Source organism: Terrapene carolina, unplaced genomic scaffold, assembly GCF_002925995.2.
Source record: "Terrapene carolina triunguis isolate 2854851 unplaced genomic scaffold, T_m_triunguis-2.0 Scaffold66, whole genome shotgun sequence".
NCBI classification, from domain to species: Eukaryota; Metazoa; Chordata; order Testudines; family Emydidae; genus Terrapene; species Terrapene triunguis.
The window spans coordinates 62,368,539-62,386,488 of NW_020664417.1; the positions used below are offsets into that span (position 1 = coordinate 62,368,539).

At 41.0% G+C, this 17,950-nt stretch overlaps 1 protein-coding gene across 9 annotated transcripts in view; it reads right to left on the reverse strand.

Annotated features, from left to right (window-relative positions):
* Window positions 1-4,228: 4,228 nt before the first annotated feature.
* The window catches only part of TBC1D1 (TBC1 domain family member 1), a 199,434-nt gene continuing 185,712 nt past the window's right edge, over window positions 4,229-17,950 (reverse strand). For 8 of the 9 annotated variants that reach the window (XM_026647989.2, XM_026647988.2, XM_026647992.2 and 5 more), the window contains 3 exons: window positions 14,441-14,610; window positions 8,865-9,035; window positions 4,229-7,509 (listed from right to left, as the gene is read on the reverse strand). In XM_026647989.2, the coding sequence (XP_026503774.1) occupies window positions 7,309-7,509; window positions 8,865-9,035; window positions 14,441-14,610 (542 nt within the window). In that variant the 3' untranslated portion in view covers window positions 4,229-7,308. Of the gene's footprint in view, window positions 7,510-8,864; window positions 9,036-9,975; window positions 10,143-14,440; window positions 14,611-17,950 lie in introns of those variants that run through there. The other variant, XR_003899761.1, reaches the window with a different exon arrangement.

Sequence of the window (17,950 nt, forward strand, 5' to 3'; positions counted from 1 at the left end):
TTGCAAGAGGGGGAAAAAACCTAGTAAAATATCAAGATTAATTATAGTAATCAGATCATGTACAGGAAAAGATTTTTGGATTTGAGAGAGAAAATTGAGATGCTCAGCCCTCAGAATCCCCATTCACCCAATCAACACTCCAATTAGCCGGCAACTTGGAGACATTCGATGGGCAAATGGAGGCTATGATGCTGGTATGATCCATTCCCTCATACCCTCACCCTTTTAGTACAGATGCAACCTAATTGTAAAATGTTTCAACTCCAGACATATTGGCAGGGAAGTTTGAGTTTTGGAGAGAAAGGAAATGGGATCTGGGGAGTGACATGGGATGGGCTTCTGTACAGGATGGAGAGAAACAGCAGCTGGAAGGAATCAGCAACAAAGATCAGACGTGTCTAGAAAAAACAGGAATTCCTTCAGCTGGTAATGACGTGATTTAAAATGTTAAATCCATTAGATTTAGGAAAATATTTTTCTCTGCTCTAGTCTTCCATGCCTTCTGTATTCAGTAAGGGGAGTGCAGAGGAGAAGTGGGATATAAAGATCTTATGTTTTCATATATAGACTGAGTGAAATCCTGGTCCCGTTGCAGTCAGTGGCAAAACTCTCACTGACTGCGATGAGGCCAGGATTTCAGCCATTGAGCATTTTGTTCTTTTAAAATTAAAGCATGCAGTTTAATGGTCACATTATCGTGTAATACATGCTCGTCTGTGTTGACAGAAGAGGAGTGTAAAAAGTTAGTAATACACGTATCCAATCTGGGTGTGAATGCATCAGACTGATCATTGTGGAAGACAGTTCCATACGTCATTGACTTGGATGGCGCTTGGGTCTTTCAAACCGTAGCAATTGGTTTTGCCCTATGCAATAGAAGCCCATCAAATAGATTTCAATTTTAAGTTATATAAATATTCTAGTGCTTTATTTTCATTTTGTTAATCAGCTGTATATTCAGTTATAGCGCACTAACCTCCATGCAGAATGTGCTTACTATAGCAAAAAATATACAGGTGGAAATGAGTGTAATGGAAACACTGATATTCACACACACTATCACTACAGTAATTTGATAAAACAAGACCAGAAGAGGTTAACATTCAAAAATTAAATTTACTGGGTAAAAACTGCAATGTGCAAACTTAAGTTCACTGATATAAAAATACAAGTCATTTATATGTTGTATACACACAAAATATATATGGAAATCATTTACACAGCTAGAAACCAGGAATAAAGTTCAGGATATGATCATGCAAAGCTTCACTCCTGTCACTCGCAATGATACAGGTCTGTCTCATCTTACGCAGGGGTTCCGTTCCGCGGTTAACGCGTAAAGCGAAAACCGCGTATAGCCAAAACCCCATTGAGTTCAATGGCAGGCGAAATTGCCCGCACTACAGGTATAGTATTAAAATTGTTGTTTTTGCCGACCGTGTAAAGTTGAAATCGCGCATGTTAAATGTGCGTAAGATGCGACAGATCTGTACTGCCCAGAGACTGCTCACATATGTAAGGCTCGCAGGAATGGTCTTAAGTCTCTTAAATTCAAGGGGAGAAATGTGTAATTGTTAAGGTTGAATGTGGAGACCATTACTGGGTAGCCTTAAAACTTGACAGATGTGTTGTTCTTATTCCATAATAAGGGTGAAATTGTCTTCAAATAGACATGATACATGCACTGAAAAGAATGGGAAAGGTGTATGCATATAAAGTAAAAATGTGGCTTATTCTTCTCCCACAAGCCAGCTACAGAATTTCTATTAATTAATGGATGTTTATTTGAACGCAACATAAAAGAATGCCCATGCTGGGTTCTCATTAATATTCAAATACAATACATAAATCATTGTAGGGCCCCAACCTCCCCAGATGCTCTCCCCTGCCCAAAGGAACTCACACTTCTACCCCATTCTTTCCTCTGACCAATGAGACAAATAGGATTCTACGAAATTCTATGTCCTTTTGTGGAACTTGCTCTCATCCCTGCTCTCTAGCCCAGACCTAGCAATTGATTCCTAATGACTAGCAAAAACAGACAGAATCTCTCACCCTCAGGCCAAAAGGATTTGCTGTCCATCGCATCTCTGCCCCCTGACACCAGACCACCTTGTCTGTGTTATAGGAGTGCTCTATAAAAGAGATATCTGTACATCTGTTAAGAGTTAGTTGATAAGTACCAGTAGATAGCACTCAGGAATACACAGCACACTTCCCAGGTCTTTTAGGTCCAAGACTCTTGTTGCTGTGCATTTCCAAAGGCTTCTTTACTTCACCTCTCAATAGCTTGGGAAAGGGAACCAATTTAACAAATATTAATCTGCTCCAAGAAAGGGAAAGTGGCCAAACCACCCAAATAAAGCTATATCCTTTTTGCCAATACACCCATTTTCAAATGAGTCCCACAGCCCAACACAAGACGCCCCCATACAGCAAGCACTGATGAAACAAACAGAGCTTAATTTTCACTACAGTAAACAAATAACGCTTTAGTTCAATATTCAAATTCTGCAATTGTAAGAGGGCAGAATTTTTTTTAAAAATTGCTCCAGCAGTTCCGTAATATCTACATGTGTCTCAGAGATGGGGACACATACATTAATGTAGCGTATTAAGTAGGGTGGGTCAGAAATTTTCCATCTAACCTGGTTTTGGACAGAAAATTGGGTTTTGACTAAATGAAATGCTTAATGTGAAGTGTTTGGTTTCCATGGAAAATTTCAATTTGTGTTGAAAAACCAAAGACCCAAAACCTCCAATATGAAAATACATTCATGGTGCCTCAGGCTCCCATTCTTCTCCATGAGCCAAGCTTCCCAGCTGAACTACGCCTGCCCATCAGGCTCTGAGGGTGTGTGGGTGTGAGATCAACGGGAGAAGAGTGTAATTACAGTCATTGGATCAGATTCCAGCCCGTGCTCTGCCCATGCTCTGCTTTTTACACTGCTCCAGCACTGTGTCCTCTGGACATTCTGGGCTGCAGAATAGCAGATTAGAAAGTCTGAGGAAGCTGTTAGTAGTCGGACCAGCCCCAAGACACTGCTCTAATTAGTGCTAGAATCTGAGAGCCACAAAGTTAGGCTGAAGCCACCATCGATCCCCTCTGCCTTCCCGTGTTGTCTCTCCTGAGAGTTGCAGCACAGAATCTGGCCTAAGGTTTATCCACCTCCTTTGAAAGCGTGAAGAAGCACGCTCATTTTGGAGCGGGGAGGGGGAGGAAAAAGGGGAATTGAAAGTGAAAAGAAAATGTCACGGCTCTGAAGACCATAGTAACATCACACTTCAACTGCTAGCAGAGGACCTCACCCTCCCTGATTGAACTAACCTCGTTATCTCCATACTGATTCTTGCCAGCATATTTATACCTGCCTTTGGAAATTTCCATTACATGCATCCGACGAAGTGGGCATTCACCCACGAAAGCTTATGCTCCAATACATCTGTTAGACTTAAAGGTGCCACAGGGCTCTCTGTTGCTTTTTACAGATCCAGACTAACACGGCTACCCCTCTGATACAGTAACATCAGAGAAAGCCAGAGATTTTGCAGTAACCAACGAGGGGCAGAATTATTTAGTGTTTGAGAGTGCAGGTCTGGGACTCAGAAGACCTGGATTTTAGTCCCAGCTACCACTAACACATTGTGCAACCTGTGACAAGTCTCTCAACTCCTTTGTGACTCACTTCCTCACTCTGTATTAAAGGGGAATCATAATGCTTACCCACCTTTGTAAAGTGCATCGACCTCCTCAGATGATGGGCGCTGTGTCATTCTCAGGTTCTATATAATGATCTCTTAAAAATAAATGGGCCAAGGTATTGACATGCCAATGAGCCAGCAATGAGGGCAGCAGCATGTTCTCAGATGCGGGACAAGGAAAAGAAAGCCTGCTATTGCAGGGTGGCATTCCACATGCCAGACCAGCTCCGCAGTCCACGGGGCACTGTTGACTGCAAAGCACTAGTGGAGCAGATTCTTTCTTGTCACAGACGGCATGATTAGCTCCTGCCACATTACAGGCCAAGTCTCTCTTCTGCACTAGCTGACACCCTCTCCTGTTCACAGTGCATCTCTGAGCTGGTACGCTAGTGTGCGTCATCAGCACCCTTATATTAGTCACAGAACGAGCACAGCAGAGCACCTCATAAGACGCAAGTTGTGCATGGGGGGCAGGGCGTGTGCTGGGGGTGGGGCAGGGGCAGAGGGGGGGCAGGGTGTGTGAACTCTTGGGACCATCTCCTGGGGAATCCTTGGAAGTCGCTCTCTTTTTCCCCCTTTCTTTTTTCTCCCCCTTTTCTGTGTACCATCGGGGTGGGGGGGGGAGAGGGAGAGAGACTAATCACCTGTGGGAGAGGCAAGGGGGAGAAAATTCTGTGAGCTTCAACTTGCAGCTTTCCTCAGACCGTTCCCTCGAGAGGGAGGAGTTTTCCCTTTTGGAGGCTAGCACATGGATTTATGGGTTTCCAACTCGCTAGTATCTCTTAACTACAGGTAAGGGAGCTGCCTTCTGTTCTGATACAGCAGCCAGCCTGTAGGGATAGTTCAGGATCCTCTCCACCTGGCAACACAGAACTATACTGCTATTGGTAGAGTCCCCAGAAGCAGAGGGGACCTGAAGGTGTGTGTCAGGGGTGTCATACAGCACCAAGCTGTATTACTTCTCTCTCATTTCTGCATGGAAACGCCTGCGCTTTGCAAGGGTTGGTGACTTGGAGCAGGGCACCTCCCTTACTCCATGTTCTTCCTTCCTGCCCCCCCTTGAGATCGAGTGGCACAGGGCAGAAGAGGCAGGAAAATGATCCCACAGAAACAGCACGCTCATCTGATTCCATGTAAGCAAGGGAGAACCTAATGCAGTTGTCCCATTAATGCTCAGATCCTGTGCTGGGGATGGCCTGGGCCTCAGTGTGTCAGTCAGGTATGCTATTTGCAACTTTAGCAAAATCTGGTGCATTTGTACATGGACAGGTTTCACCCTGGAAAGCTCTGCTTCTTGGCAAAATCAAACTGTCACAAACATGTGGACACTTGAGACTGAAAACGGATGCCTACCTACTAACCACACTCTCCTCTGGGAACAGTTGTTCTAGCCCCCTTTCAACTCAGCGTCATATTGTCTGAAGGAAAATAAATTCTTGAAAAAGTCGTTGGGCCAGGGGCTTTCCTCCACTTACACTGGGAGAGAAGCAGAACATGAGCCGAATTACTGCACAACTTGAGTCATACCAAAAATATACATCCTGAGCCAAGAGATACAGACGCAGGTCCCGAGTTCACAACCGGGGTTCTTAGTGTGTCTAAAAAAGTTTGATGTCCATCAGTTTTCATTAATAACTATTTAAAAATGATACTGTGATCTCAGGGAAACTCTTAACATATTAGCTTCTGAACTATCACACAGAAAACTTTGTTTTTGTTCTTAGATGCAACAAAACGTGCAAACATAAATTTTGGCATGGATCACTAACTTTTCTCTGTTGCTCTTTTGTTTAATGTAAAAAGCCAGTGTATGAGTAATGGCCCCTAGATGTCCAAATGCAACATAACTTAGCCCTCAAACTGTAAAAGGGTATGATGTAAAGAGATTTTAAAATGTGAAGTGTGAGCTTCTGTATGGTTTCTCAATTAAAAAAAAACACAAGAGGTAAACAGATTTGTAACGTCTGGCTTGTATGGAATTTAGTCTCTAAGCAAACAATGTGGATTTGGAGAACCAGCCACATCTAAGAAATTACAGGAATCAATCTGTAACTTAGAAATTAAAGAGCAAATTCTCCACTTTAATCCACATGCTGGTATTGGATTCGCACCAGAGTGCACATTACAGCTGTAAGCAGAATGTACCATAGAGAAACATGCATGAAGTAAAAGATCTTCCACCACATTGTGGATTGGAGAAATAAATGTGCCCTAAAATTTTAAGAATAAGAAATTGACAATTTAGGAAACTCACATCTGAAATACTAATCTCCACTATAGCAGCAAGTTGATACCTGTAACACTGAGTTTGGGGAAGAAGAAATTTGTGATACTATTTGGTCTAATTAAACAACAAGTTAACTGGATCTCCTTGGATATTATTGCACCTGTAGTTGAAACAGTGGTGCTTTAACTGGCCGGAAAACTACTTTCATTGTATATTCCAGAAAAGTGAGCTTTTTAAAATGTGTAATCTTCCTCAAAAGAGGCATTGTAAATAGGCCGCGGTCCTAATTCATACTTTAGCCCAATATCCTTTATAAAGCAGTGTAAGTATGTCTGGCACAAAATCAAGCTTTGAAGTGCCTCCATCATTTCAGAGAAAGAGTCTTAAATATTGTTTTTCTCCAAAGGGTGGATGGGCACCGAGTACCAAATGAAACTAAAAATCAACAGGCATTCAGTTCCCCGAAAGAGGCTGTCTGACATCACATAGCAGATCAGAAATAAATAAAATGACGCCTTTAGGCATGATGATAAATCCACTACAATGCTGTGAGAGTGACAGACTCCGCCATGACAATGTCAGTGTATTCTGTTGAGAAAGTAAAATGCAGTTACCTTCAATGGTACATTTATCAGATCATGTCAATCAACAGTACTAAAACAATGGATGTCAAAACAAAACGTATTAAAACAGTATGTTTTATAAAGACTGATGGCAAAATGCCCCACAATTATAGTTACGTACAACCAAGTCCAGCTCTCCAGGGTCCACTAAGTTAACACCTTTAAGCACACAAAGCAGTTATCAGAGGCCTTAATAACATGATTAGTGGAACCCAGCCAAGCCACAGGAGAATTACACCCTCAGAAATCTATCGAGTATGATCACAAACTTATCTGTGAATGCTAATACTTTGTAGTCCCAAAAAGGCAGAGTCAGTTCAAAAGCTCTTCACTGCTGTAGTTCTCCAGCCTTTTACAGGACACCTATTAAACGTGGAGTTTTCTAATAGAAAAAGGAACACACGTAACCAATATGAAGCACTTAGGTTTAGAAGCACTTATGGAAGAGTCCATGACCGCAGATATTTACAGTACATTGTATCTGGAGTGTACATATGTTATTTAGTTATTTATTCCTGCCCATCATTATATTGCAATATTTTATAGTTCACAAGAATTCTATAAGTTAACAAGCAAGAGTCTCCTCCCTGAGAAACGTGCTTCTCGTATTTTTGCAGAAACTCCCATTCCCTCACTCGGCTACAGTAAGGCATGGACAATGCTAAGAAGACAGTGTCAAATCCCAATGATGACAGTAAAAAACAGTTCTTCCCTTTCTCTTTGTGGAACTTGTCTGCTCCATTACAATTGTAGCTGTCAGTTGGCATCCATGCACTCTTGCCTGGTAAGTAGATGTTTTCCACCTGGGCTGCCTGTCTGCGTGCGTAGATCTTCCACTGTCTGCAGCAAAGCTTTCCTCTCCAGCTCTAAAGTGAGAATGGATTGCTTCAATTTGCACTCGTTGTTCAGTAAAAATTCTACTGTAGCTTCTAGGTTTTGTATCTTTCCATTTGCCACCTTAAGGGGAAAAAGAAAACAAGAATTTCCTAAAAACTGTGAAACCAGTGGACCTTACAGACGGAGTTCTCCTCAGTCCTTCAGGCTTTTAAAAAGTCCTACTGAGATATGTCATGTTTGCAACAGATTTTCTAATTATGTAGAAAACACACACTGAATTAAAACGTAAGTACCGCTACTTCCACAAACTTAGTATTACTTATAAATAGCATTGTCTACAGACAACAATCCATTTTTTTCTCTTTCTCTCTCTAATCTTTATTGTTTAGGCTCTAATATGATTAAACCTAGAATATACTACAGAGCAGATTAAAAGTTAAATCTACAAATAATTAGCTAATAGATCTTTACATTTATTAGCTGCCACCTTTTAATTAAAGGTAGCATCACTATTAATCCAGGGCTCTACTCACTACAAAACTACACTCCATAGGTATCAAGGTGCAGAAACATCATGACTCAGAAGGAAAAAATGTGTCTGCCAATGATTGAGGAACAAACCAAGCTGAGTAGGATTTGAATAAGCATCCAAAGGCCTGTATTCCATCTTACCTACTCTGTCATCTAGCTTCCAAGTTTTTGTTTTTGATCCAAGAAGCTTGAAAATCTAAATATAGAGCCCATCTCTTACCCCCATATTCCCTTTAAACTACCCATGTACTCAGAAGTTATATTAACGTTTCTTTGCAAATCAGACAGAAAGAAGGAGCCCTGAGGAGTTCAGAGTGGATCAGCTCCTTCAGAGACCAACTGTACCATCTCTGAAGACCTGCCTTGTCTCTCTCATCCCACAGAGGGCAAGTTTTGAAGCAGCCACCGACACAACTGCAGACTGAATGGACTGAGGGCAGGTACTGGACATCCAAGATGTACTATTTCATGTCTTTCTCATCATCCTGGATCATGGGTTCTCAAACTTTCTCATAACAAGGATCGCCTCTTAATAGAGAATGTGTCTCATAGACATCTCTCCAATTTGTGACTGCCTGACTACAGCAATTGCTTAAATGCGAAAATAATGTTAAGACTGCATTAATGTATCTTCAGCTGTCTTCTCCAGCTGCTAAATTTCATTAACTGAAGTGAGCCAGCATCATGTGACCCCAGCCAGCTTTCCACAGGCCACCAGCAAGCCCTACATTCGGGAACCTTTGCTCCAGACAAACTTAAAAGGTTTTAAATACTGGTAAGTCCACCTGGTACCAACTGTAAATAGGAAATACTGAAGACAGTAATTTCAGTTATGCCTTAACCTGGATCAAATCTGGCCCACGTCTCCTCTATACAATGGTCTCTTCTGAAAATATGTACAAACAATGGTTCAATGGCTCGTTAGCTGGAAATATAAACAGTACCTGCAATTCCTCCAGTAGATCAAAGTTCTGTTTTCTCAAACTAGTGTTTGCCTTTTCCAACTTATCCATTCTCTGATTGTCATTGAGAGACGAATCTATCAACTCATCCTGAAGCACGTGATATTCAACTTCGTAAGCTTGCAATTGCTTGGCGATATCCATTTCAAACACCTGTTATATACATATCGGTATTAGATGTTATGAAGATCAAGAGAATCAAATGCATACAAATTCTGTTGGTTTATTTTTAGGGTGTAGAGTACTTTTCTAGCTTATGTCCCATAGTCTTGAGACAGTGATGTCCAATGGGTAGAGGACACGCACGGGAGTCAGACATGAGTTCATTTCAAATTCTGACATTAACTTGTTGTATGACTTTGAGAGGTCACTTACACCAAAGTTTCCAAAAAGTGGCCACCCGTTTTAGGTGTTTCCATTTTTAGGTACCAAACTTAAGTCAAGTTGGGCATCCAAAAATGGAGGTGCTCAAATTTAGGTGTCACTTTTGAAAACTGTAGCTCAAACCCCTTTGTGCCTCAGCCACCACACAAGTAAAATGTGGATAATACCTATCTACCTTCATATAGCACAGTAAAAGCTTCACATGAAAAGTACTGTGTGCAAACTACTTCACCTATTTCTGATCTTGTTATATAACAACATTTTTAGTGTCTGAAAAAATATTAAAATTCTATCATTACTTCAAAAGATTTAATAGAGCAAACATTAAACCATGTTGGAGCAGAATTCTATTTTTAATCAATAGCTGTTAATTATTGACAGTATCCTCAGTCTGTATCAAGACAAATATTGAGCCACACCCTGCTCAAGAGACCTTATACTTTAAAGGCAGACAAATAAAGCAAAGTACATTGAGAGACAGCCAGAGGAAAGAAATACTATAATGTTCTCCCCTCTGCTTGTGGTCTTAGTATATCTGCTTTCCAATTTTCCAGGAAAGCTAAGTGGTAGACCGTATTACTCTAAGGCCCCTGAAGTACCTCACTGAATGCAATGAAAAGATGAAATGAGAATGACACAAATGTCAAATCACAGAAACGAATGGAAAACTAAACTTGAGTCACTCAATAAAGATACAATAGGAAAATACCCCAAGTACGGAAGTTAATCATTGTTCCTTATTTTAACTTCTTGTATCATATTTCTCTTGGAAAGGAGTCAAAAGTCAATTCCCATCTGAGATACTCATTGAAGTAATGAGAAATATTGCCCGTTTCCCTCCTTTGCTTTGGGACACAAGGGGTAAAGTTTTCATTGCTACAGGAGGGATATAATTTAAGAAGATATCAGCTATATAATAAAATGACTGTAACAATCTTAGAATTCATGTTACCTGTTTATTACTCACACTATAAAAATGATCCCTAATAGTTTTACTGCAGCATGAGTGTAAATGTTTGGGCTTCTGAACATTAAAGACTGGATCTCAAACATAGTTTAGGTACAAGTAAATCACAGAATCATAGAAACATAAGATTAGAGGGGACCTCAAGAAACAGGACCGAGAATACATAGATTATCCCTGACACCATCTTCTTAATAGCAGCCCTTAACATATTTGAAGATTGTTATAGGTCCCCCCCGGTCTTCTTTTCCCAAGACTAAACAAACCAGGTTTTTTTAAAATTTACAGGTCAGGTTTTCTAAAACTTTTAACATTTTTGCTGCTCTCCTCTAGACTCTCTCCAATTTGTCCATATCTTTCCTAAAGCGTGGCACCCAGAACTGGACACAGTACTCCAGCTGAGGCCTCACCAGTGCTGTGTGGAGCAGGACAAGTACCTCCCATATCTTATATATGACACTCCTGTTAACATACCTCAGAATTATATTAGCCTTTTTAGAAGGTGCATCACACTGTTGACTCATTCAATTTGTGACCCACTATAACCCCCAGATCCTTTTGATCAGTACTGCTGCCCAGGCAGTTATTCCCCATTTTATAGTTGTGCATTTGATTTTTCCTCCCTAAAGGTAGTACTTTATTGAATCTCATCTTGTTGATTTCAGACCAATTCTCCAATTTATCAAGGTCATTTTGAATTCTAATCCTATCCTCCCTAGTGCTTGCAACCCCTCCCAGCTTGGTGTTATCTGCAAATTTTATAAGTGTACTCTCCACTCCATTATCCAAGTCATTAATGAAAATATTGAATAGTATCGGGCCAAGGCCAGATCTATGCTGGACCCACTAGATATAGCCTCTCAGTTTGACAGCGAACCATTGATAACTACTATTTGAATATGGTCTTTCAACCCATCTTACAGTAATTTCATCTAGACAACTTCTCCTAGTTTGCTTATGAGAATGTCATGTGGGTCTGTAAAAACCTTACTAAAATCAAGATATATCACATCTACAGTTTCCCCTGATCCACTAGGCTAGTAACCCTGTCAAAGAAGGATGTGAGGTTGGTTTGGCATGAATTGTTCTTGACAAATACATGTTGGCTATTACTTATTATCCTATTATCCTCTAGATGTTTACAAATTGATTGTTTAATAACTTGTTCCAGTATCTTTCCATGTATCTATGTTTGGTTGATTGGTCTAGAATTCCCTGGCACTTTGTTCCCTTTAAAAAAGAACAGTTACTATGTTTGCCCTTCTTCAGTCCTCTGGGACCTCACCCATCACCCATGAGATCTTGAAGATAATCGCTAATGGTTCTGAGATTGAATCGGCTAGTTTGTTAAGTACTCTAGGGTGAATTTCATAAGCCTCTGCTGTTAGATGTATACATCTAACTTATCTAAATATTCTTTAACTTTTTCTTTCCCTATTTTGGCTTGTGTTCCTTCCCCCTTGTTAACATTAATTGTGTTAAGAATCTGGTCACAATTTACCTTTTTAGTAAAGACTGAAGCAAAATAGGAATTGAACACCTCAGCTTTCTTGATGGCATCCATTAGCTCTCCTTCCCCACTAAGTAGAGGACCTACACTTTCCTTCAGCTTTTCCTTGCTCCCAATGTATTTATGGAACCTCTTCTTATTGCTTTTTATGTCCCTTTCAAGGTATAACTCATGTTGTGCCTTAGCCTTTCTGATTTTGTCCTTATATGCTTTTGCTATCTTTTGTACTCATCTGTAGCAATTTGTCCACATTTCCACTTTCTGTAGGATTTCTTTTTGATTTTCAGGTCATTAAAGCGCTCCTGAGGGAGCCTCATTGGCCGCTTACTATTCTTCCTATTTTTCATTTGCATGTATGGGATTTCCATTTTCTATGAAAATGAAAATTTCAGTAGAAAATACACAGTTGTGACTTTCAGAATCAATCTATGCAATTCAGCAAAGCAAACTGTTAGTTTTGTCATGACCGCTGTCTTCCAAACTCCTTTGCACTCAGAGAGGGGAGGGAAGTCCCTTCTGTCATAACCAAAGCATCAACTCCAAAAGGACAGAACATTAGGCAAATCAAAAATTTCACCTAAAAAGCTAACAAACTTAGGGCAAGTTATGGCATGGAAGCCACAGGCTACAGTTGGGGGAGGTGGGAGGATACGGAGTTGCCTAGTAGCCTTGTAGAATCTGCGATCAATCAGCTGCTCTCTCTAGCAGCAGTCCTTATCAAAGGAGAGCAGCTGTTCAGTCCTCAGGTCATTTTACCTGCCTGCTCTGAAATTAGAGCAGTTTGAACGCGGGGCAAAATACCCCGTCGCTTCTGCTCAGACCTAGCAGTTTCCCTCAGCTCACCTAGGCATAGGTCTCTCTGTACAACCCTGCACTCTGGCTTTTGTGCACTGTACATAATCTACCCCTCCCCTCCGGAGAGTACCAACACTGTTAATGTCCTTCCCCCTTAGACACCAATCCCCTCTAATTTTGCCCACCTTCCTCTGATATTAAGTGTTGGGAAAAATCCTTAGCTAGTTTAATGAGCCTGTTTGTTTTAAAGGAGCATTGCTGCAAGCAAATGGAAAGCCATTCACCCAAGGCCATTCTGCAGGGTTGTAGTGCTTTCACCATGGATCCTTCTGGTTTGAAGCCCACTCTCATTTCTCGCCCCCAAGGCTATCTGTGGACAGGCAAATGCAGCTCCAACTGCAGAGTGAACCTCACCATGCTTTGGGGAAAGGAAAGGGGAAAAAGTCACCACATTTCTGTTCTGTGTTTGTACAGCACCTAGCAAAAGGAGATCCTGGTCCATGATTAGGGCTCCTAGGCACTACAGCAATACCGATAATAAAATAGCAATACTTGCTGTCTGTATTTCCCCACACTGTGAATCAGTTGTCATGGCCAGGTCATTTTCAGGATAATAGGGTCTATATGCAGATCACTGCAAACACGGGTTATCCGTGTTCTTTACAGACCCACAAATACAGTATACTCCCGATTATCCAAACATCCTGGGCGACAGATAATCGGGATTTCGGATAATCGACAGGGCTGGAGCCGTTCAGCAGTGGGGTGGCCACCAGGTCCTCCTCCTTGCAGTCCAGGCTAGGGGGAGTTGTCTCTGCTCTATCCTGCCAGAACCACAGCCACCCTACCATCCCCCGGCACCTTTTGGGATCAGGTGTCACTGGTCCTGCAGCAGTGACGGGAAAACTCTGCAGCTCTGCTGTCATGACCCGGCTCCCTCACTTATGTGACAGCGAGGCTGCAGAGGTCTCCCTGGCTGCCACAGGAGCCATTCAGCAGCAGGGTGGCCTCCTCTGCACCCGGGGTCTCGTCCTCCTCTTTGCAATGCTGACTGTGGGTCTTTTCTCTATTATCCAGACCTCCACATTATCCCAATCCCTTCCTTGTCCCCCAGCATGAGATAGATGCCCTCTGTAGCATGTACCTCACACTGAGGGACAAGGAAGAGATTTGGATAAATGAGACTACACTGTGCATCCGTTAGAACCACCTTTTAATCACAGTAGTGTTTCATCATTTCCCTCCCCAATGGAGTAACTGCCATCTTGAGGGATGACTCAATGTTTCCCAGTACTATGACTGAATGCAGGAGACTGCACCATCCCATCTCCTCTGCCTGGAAGACAAGTTTGATGTTCCACAGCATTTTGCTACGTATTAACAAACTTGCATCATACAACTTGGCAGAGCAGACATCATCAACAAAGAGAAGTCTATGGCGTGGGTAAGAAAAGTTAACATGCACGAGGCTCTCGTAAAACTATTTTTTTCTTCTGAAATTAGATGTAGAGAATCAGACTCTGGAAATGGGTAAGCCTAGTAGTCATTCAGCCCACCTTATTGCCTATCCTGTAGAATGCACTGTATCTGGGATACAGTATTATTGCCAACAAAATGAAAATCAATTAAATACACTTAGTAAAAATCAGAACTGTAAATGTAATTAACAATGTAATTAATGATGACTAACTAATATGTAAGGATGCCCAGGTACTGTATAAGTTAAATGGTTCGAAAGCTTCTTTAACATATTCCAAACTACAATTAGTAACCTATTCTCAACTAGGAATAGCACAAGCACTTTTCTCCATTGTGATTTTACAAAAGAATACTACTGCTCCTAACTTCTGCTAATAAGAACATCATTTCTCTTGATAATAGGTAAATGTTCAGATTGTCTCATACTTGATTAATGGTCTTTTCCATCTGTACCAAGCCCAGGTTTGGGAGAGTGTTTTTAATAAAATCCACTATGGTTTCTAAGTTCTCATGTTGCAGAATCAAGGGTTTGTGACTTCCCAACAGGCTTAAAGCCACTTTAAATATAACCTCTGATCCCTGAAGAAAGAGCATATCTGTGAAAACAAAGAAAAACCAAAAGTATATAAAACAAGCACATCTTTTGATAAGAATAATACAACAGTAAAATTTCCAAAGTATAACACCTTCATATACTATAGAGATCAAGAGGCTAGAAATATTCACCAATCAGGCATTTTTGTAATTGTGTTTTCTAGTTAAACAGTTTTTTTTTTTAATAGTACCTTACACTGAAAGGGGAAACGGAACTTTTGTAAAAGTTTTACACTGAAAAAGAAACATTTCTTTAATCCATGGAATCTGCATCACAGGAAGTCAATAAGACACACAATGTGTGGGATTTTTGAAAGGATCATATATACATATATTTTATGTAGGAACTGTATTTTCAGCTATGCTAGCTAAGTCATATGCTTCAAGGTCATGAACTGAGCAATGCTATGTAAAGGAGTTCCTTCTCCTGTTCTGCCGAAATAGTGTACAAATAGCCACATGTAAGAGAGAGTGAATGTGCGTGTCCACACATGCATGTGTTGTGTAGTGGGCTGTGATTTTTTCTAAAGCATTAACATACATGTGGCATTATGCCCCATATTCTTCATAGCAATATTATTATATGATATGATTATGGCATAACTATGATGTATTTTATGCAAGAGGGGTCATGTAAGATATCATTGAAAAAAAGTTATGATTCACTGAATATGATTATCCTATTTGTATGCGTGTATCATTTTGGTATCTGAAGTTAGGAATATTGCTTATGCACCTATTACAAATGTGTTTACACCTGGGGAACGCCCAGTAGGCAGAAGGCAATCAGTCTAGATGGCTGGCTGGGAAGGGCCATTAGGTCTTAGAAGATGCTAATCTCCCACCAGGGAGCCTTCCTGAGGACGCTATAAACAGCCTCTGACTCATGGCTGCTATGACCCTACAGGGACATGTGACCAAGTCACCTGGTACTGGACTCCATCTTGGAATACCAGTGTGTTTCCACTGAAAGGCATGGGAACTAAAGTTGGAGACAAAGAGTTCCTGCCATATGCAAAAGCTATTTAAGGGGAGTGACATAACGTGGTTCTTCACTGACTCCCTGCCCAAAGGAGATGCTTAGAAACACCTGAGAAAAAAGGAACTGGGGGAGAAGGGATGAACCCAGGCTATAGGGATTTCTAGCCTGTGAAAGGAATACCTGGGGTTTTAAGCTGCAAGCAAGTGAAGCATGCCCTTAAGAGCCCCCAGCCAGCTTAAATCATCATTTAGGGTGAGAATTTGCTACTCATATCCAATTTATTTAGTATATTAAGCTTAGATTGCGTTTTTGTTTTATTTGCTAGGTAATCTGCTTTGATCTGTTTGCTATCCTTATAATCACTTAGAATCTATCTTTTGTAGTTAATAAACTTGTTTTTGTTTTGTCTAAAACCAGTGTGTGCAGGAGTTATTAGTTGGGGCAGAAACCTGTGTATATTCCTCTCCACATTGAGGGAGGGGGCTAATTTCATGAGCTTATACTGTACAGTTCCCTGTGAAACGCAAAATGATACAATTTTGGGTTTACACTCCAGAGGTGAGTGCGTGCCTTAGGAACTGGGAGGTGCCTTAGCTGAGCCTTCCCTTGAAGAGCTGATCTCAGCATCTCTGTGTAGCTGCAGCTGGGTGTGTCCCTACATGTACGTGTGCTGGAGGGGGGTTGAGGGCCTGTCACAGCAATATAGTGTAAAGGAAGCCCAGGCTGGTGGGTCAGGTGGGCTCAGTGGTACCCCAGTTCCAGGTGGCACCCCAGGGGGAACCCGTCACAATACATCAGGACCATTATTATCCAATTTTTTAAGTGACAATAGTGTGTTTCACTAGCTAGATCAATTACCCTGGTTGGTAGGGTGATCAGACAGCAAATGTGAAAAATCAGGACGGGGGTGGAGAGTAATAGGAGCCTATATAAGAAAAAGACCCAAAAATCGGAACTGTCCCTATAAAATCGGGACATCTGGTCCCCCTACTGGTTGGTGAGTTATCACCCGAGACATCCAGTACATATTTAAGCTATGTATAAGCTAGGCAATGCAGTGAAATTGGACAGTGTTACTTCTTCTTGTATGTGTTATGTTTTTTGAAGGGGGTCATGAGAACTCTATGAGGAAGTAAATGGAAGCAGCAGAATTTATTGTTCAGCTGTCAGTTCTGAGCTTGAATGGGATTATAAATTAAAGAACTTTAATAAATCAGTAGGTACCTACACTTTAATTATAAGGACTGAGTGTAATCTTTCTTCAGCCCTATTTCTTACCTACTGGAGGGAAGTGGAAAACTGCATTAGGAAAACATACCACACTGCGTATGGGACTTGAGTTAAAGAAATCAGTTTTCTAACAGCATTTGGTTTATTTGCTTTTTAATATAAGTATCTGATAAACATATTAATATCCTAACAAGCCACACTAGTAATCACATTTGTAGTGTATCTTGATATCTCACTAATGTAGGCTGTGTATTAATGCTGCAGGTGGCCCCATAAAGACAGCATCCTGGTACACATTCAGCACAGTGCAGCCACAGTAACTAGCTACCTTTCAGCATTAACTTCCTTTCCATCTCTTCCTTTTTCCTTTACAAACAACCTACAATCTAGCACAGGTCTTCACGGAGACAGGAAATACATGAGAGCAACCCTGCAGCAGCCAACGATACCGCTCACAATCCATCTGGCCAGGGGAGATACAAAAAGCTCTTTTCCTCCATAGACTCTCTTGCTACTAGACCTCAAAATCTGCTCTGGGTTTTAAAGAGCGACTTTCATACAGGAGGAAGTATCCAGTATATTACAAAAAGTTATTAAGGGGAGGAGGAAACCATATGGAGAGTAAGTGGATTTTTGTTTTCAGTTCAGGTTTGCTAATTACCAAATATATCTGTGTTTATACAAAAGCTTCCTATCGCTCTTCCTTCTACTTGAACCTGCAAATGAAGTCATGCTGCTGAACTGGTAGCATCACAATAACTTACATGGTAATAGGCTGATGCCAAACACATTAGGACTTCATGATCAAATAGAAGAAGAAACTGAGCAATGAGGGAAAATGCTGATGTCAAAACCTCAAGTCTCTCCAGTGCAGCAAAGAACATAAGAAAACACTTGCTGACTACATTTCTCTGTACAAATATTCTCCCCTTTGAAGCTTGCATCAGAATGAAAGTTTCCCCCTACAGTTCCTTGACTTTACCCTGAAGTCATAACTCATTTCACTCCTTTCCTGTATTCATCTCTCTCTCACACAGAGGGACAGAAAGAGCATGAAGCACATGCAATAACTGATAATAAATCTTATATTTCTGCCCCAGTCATCCTAAAAACAGTGCAAACAGCTCCAG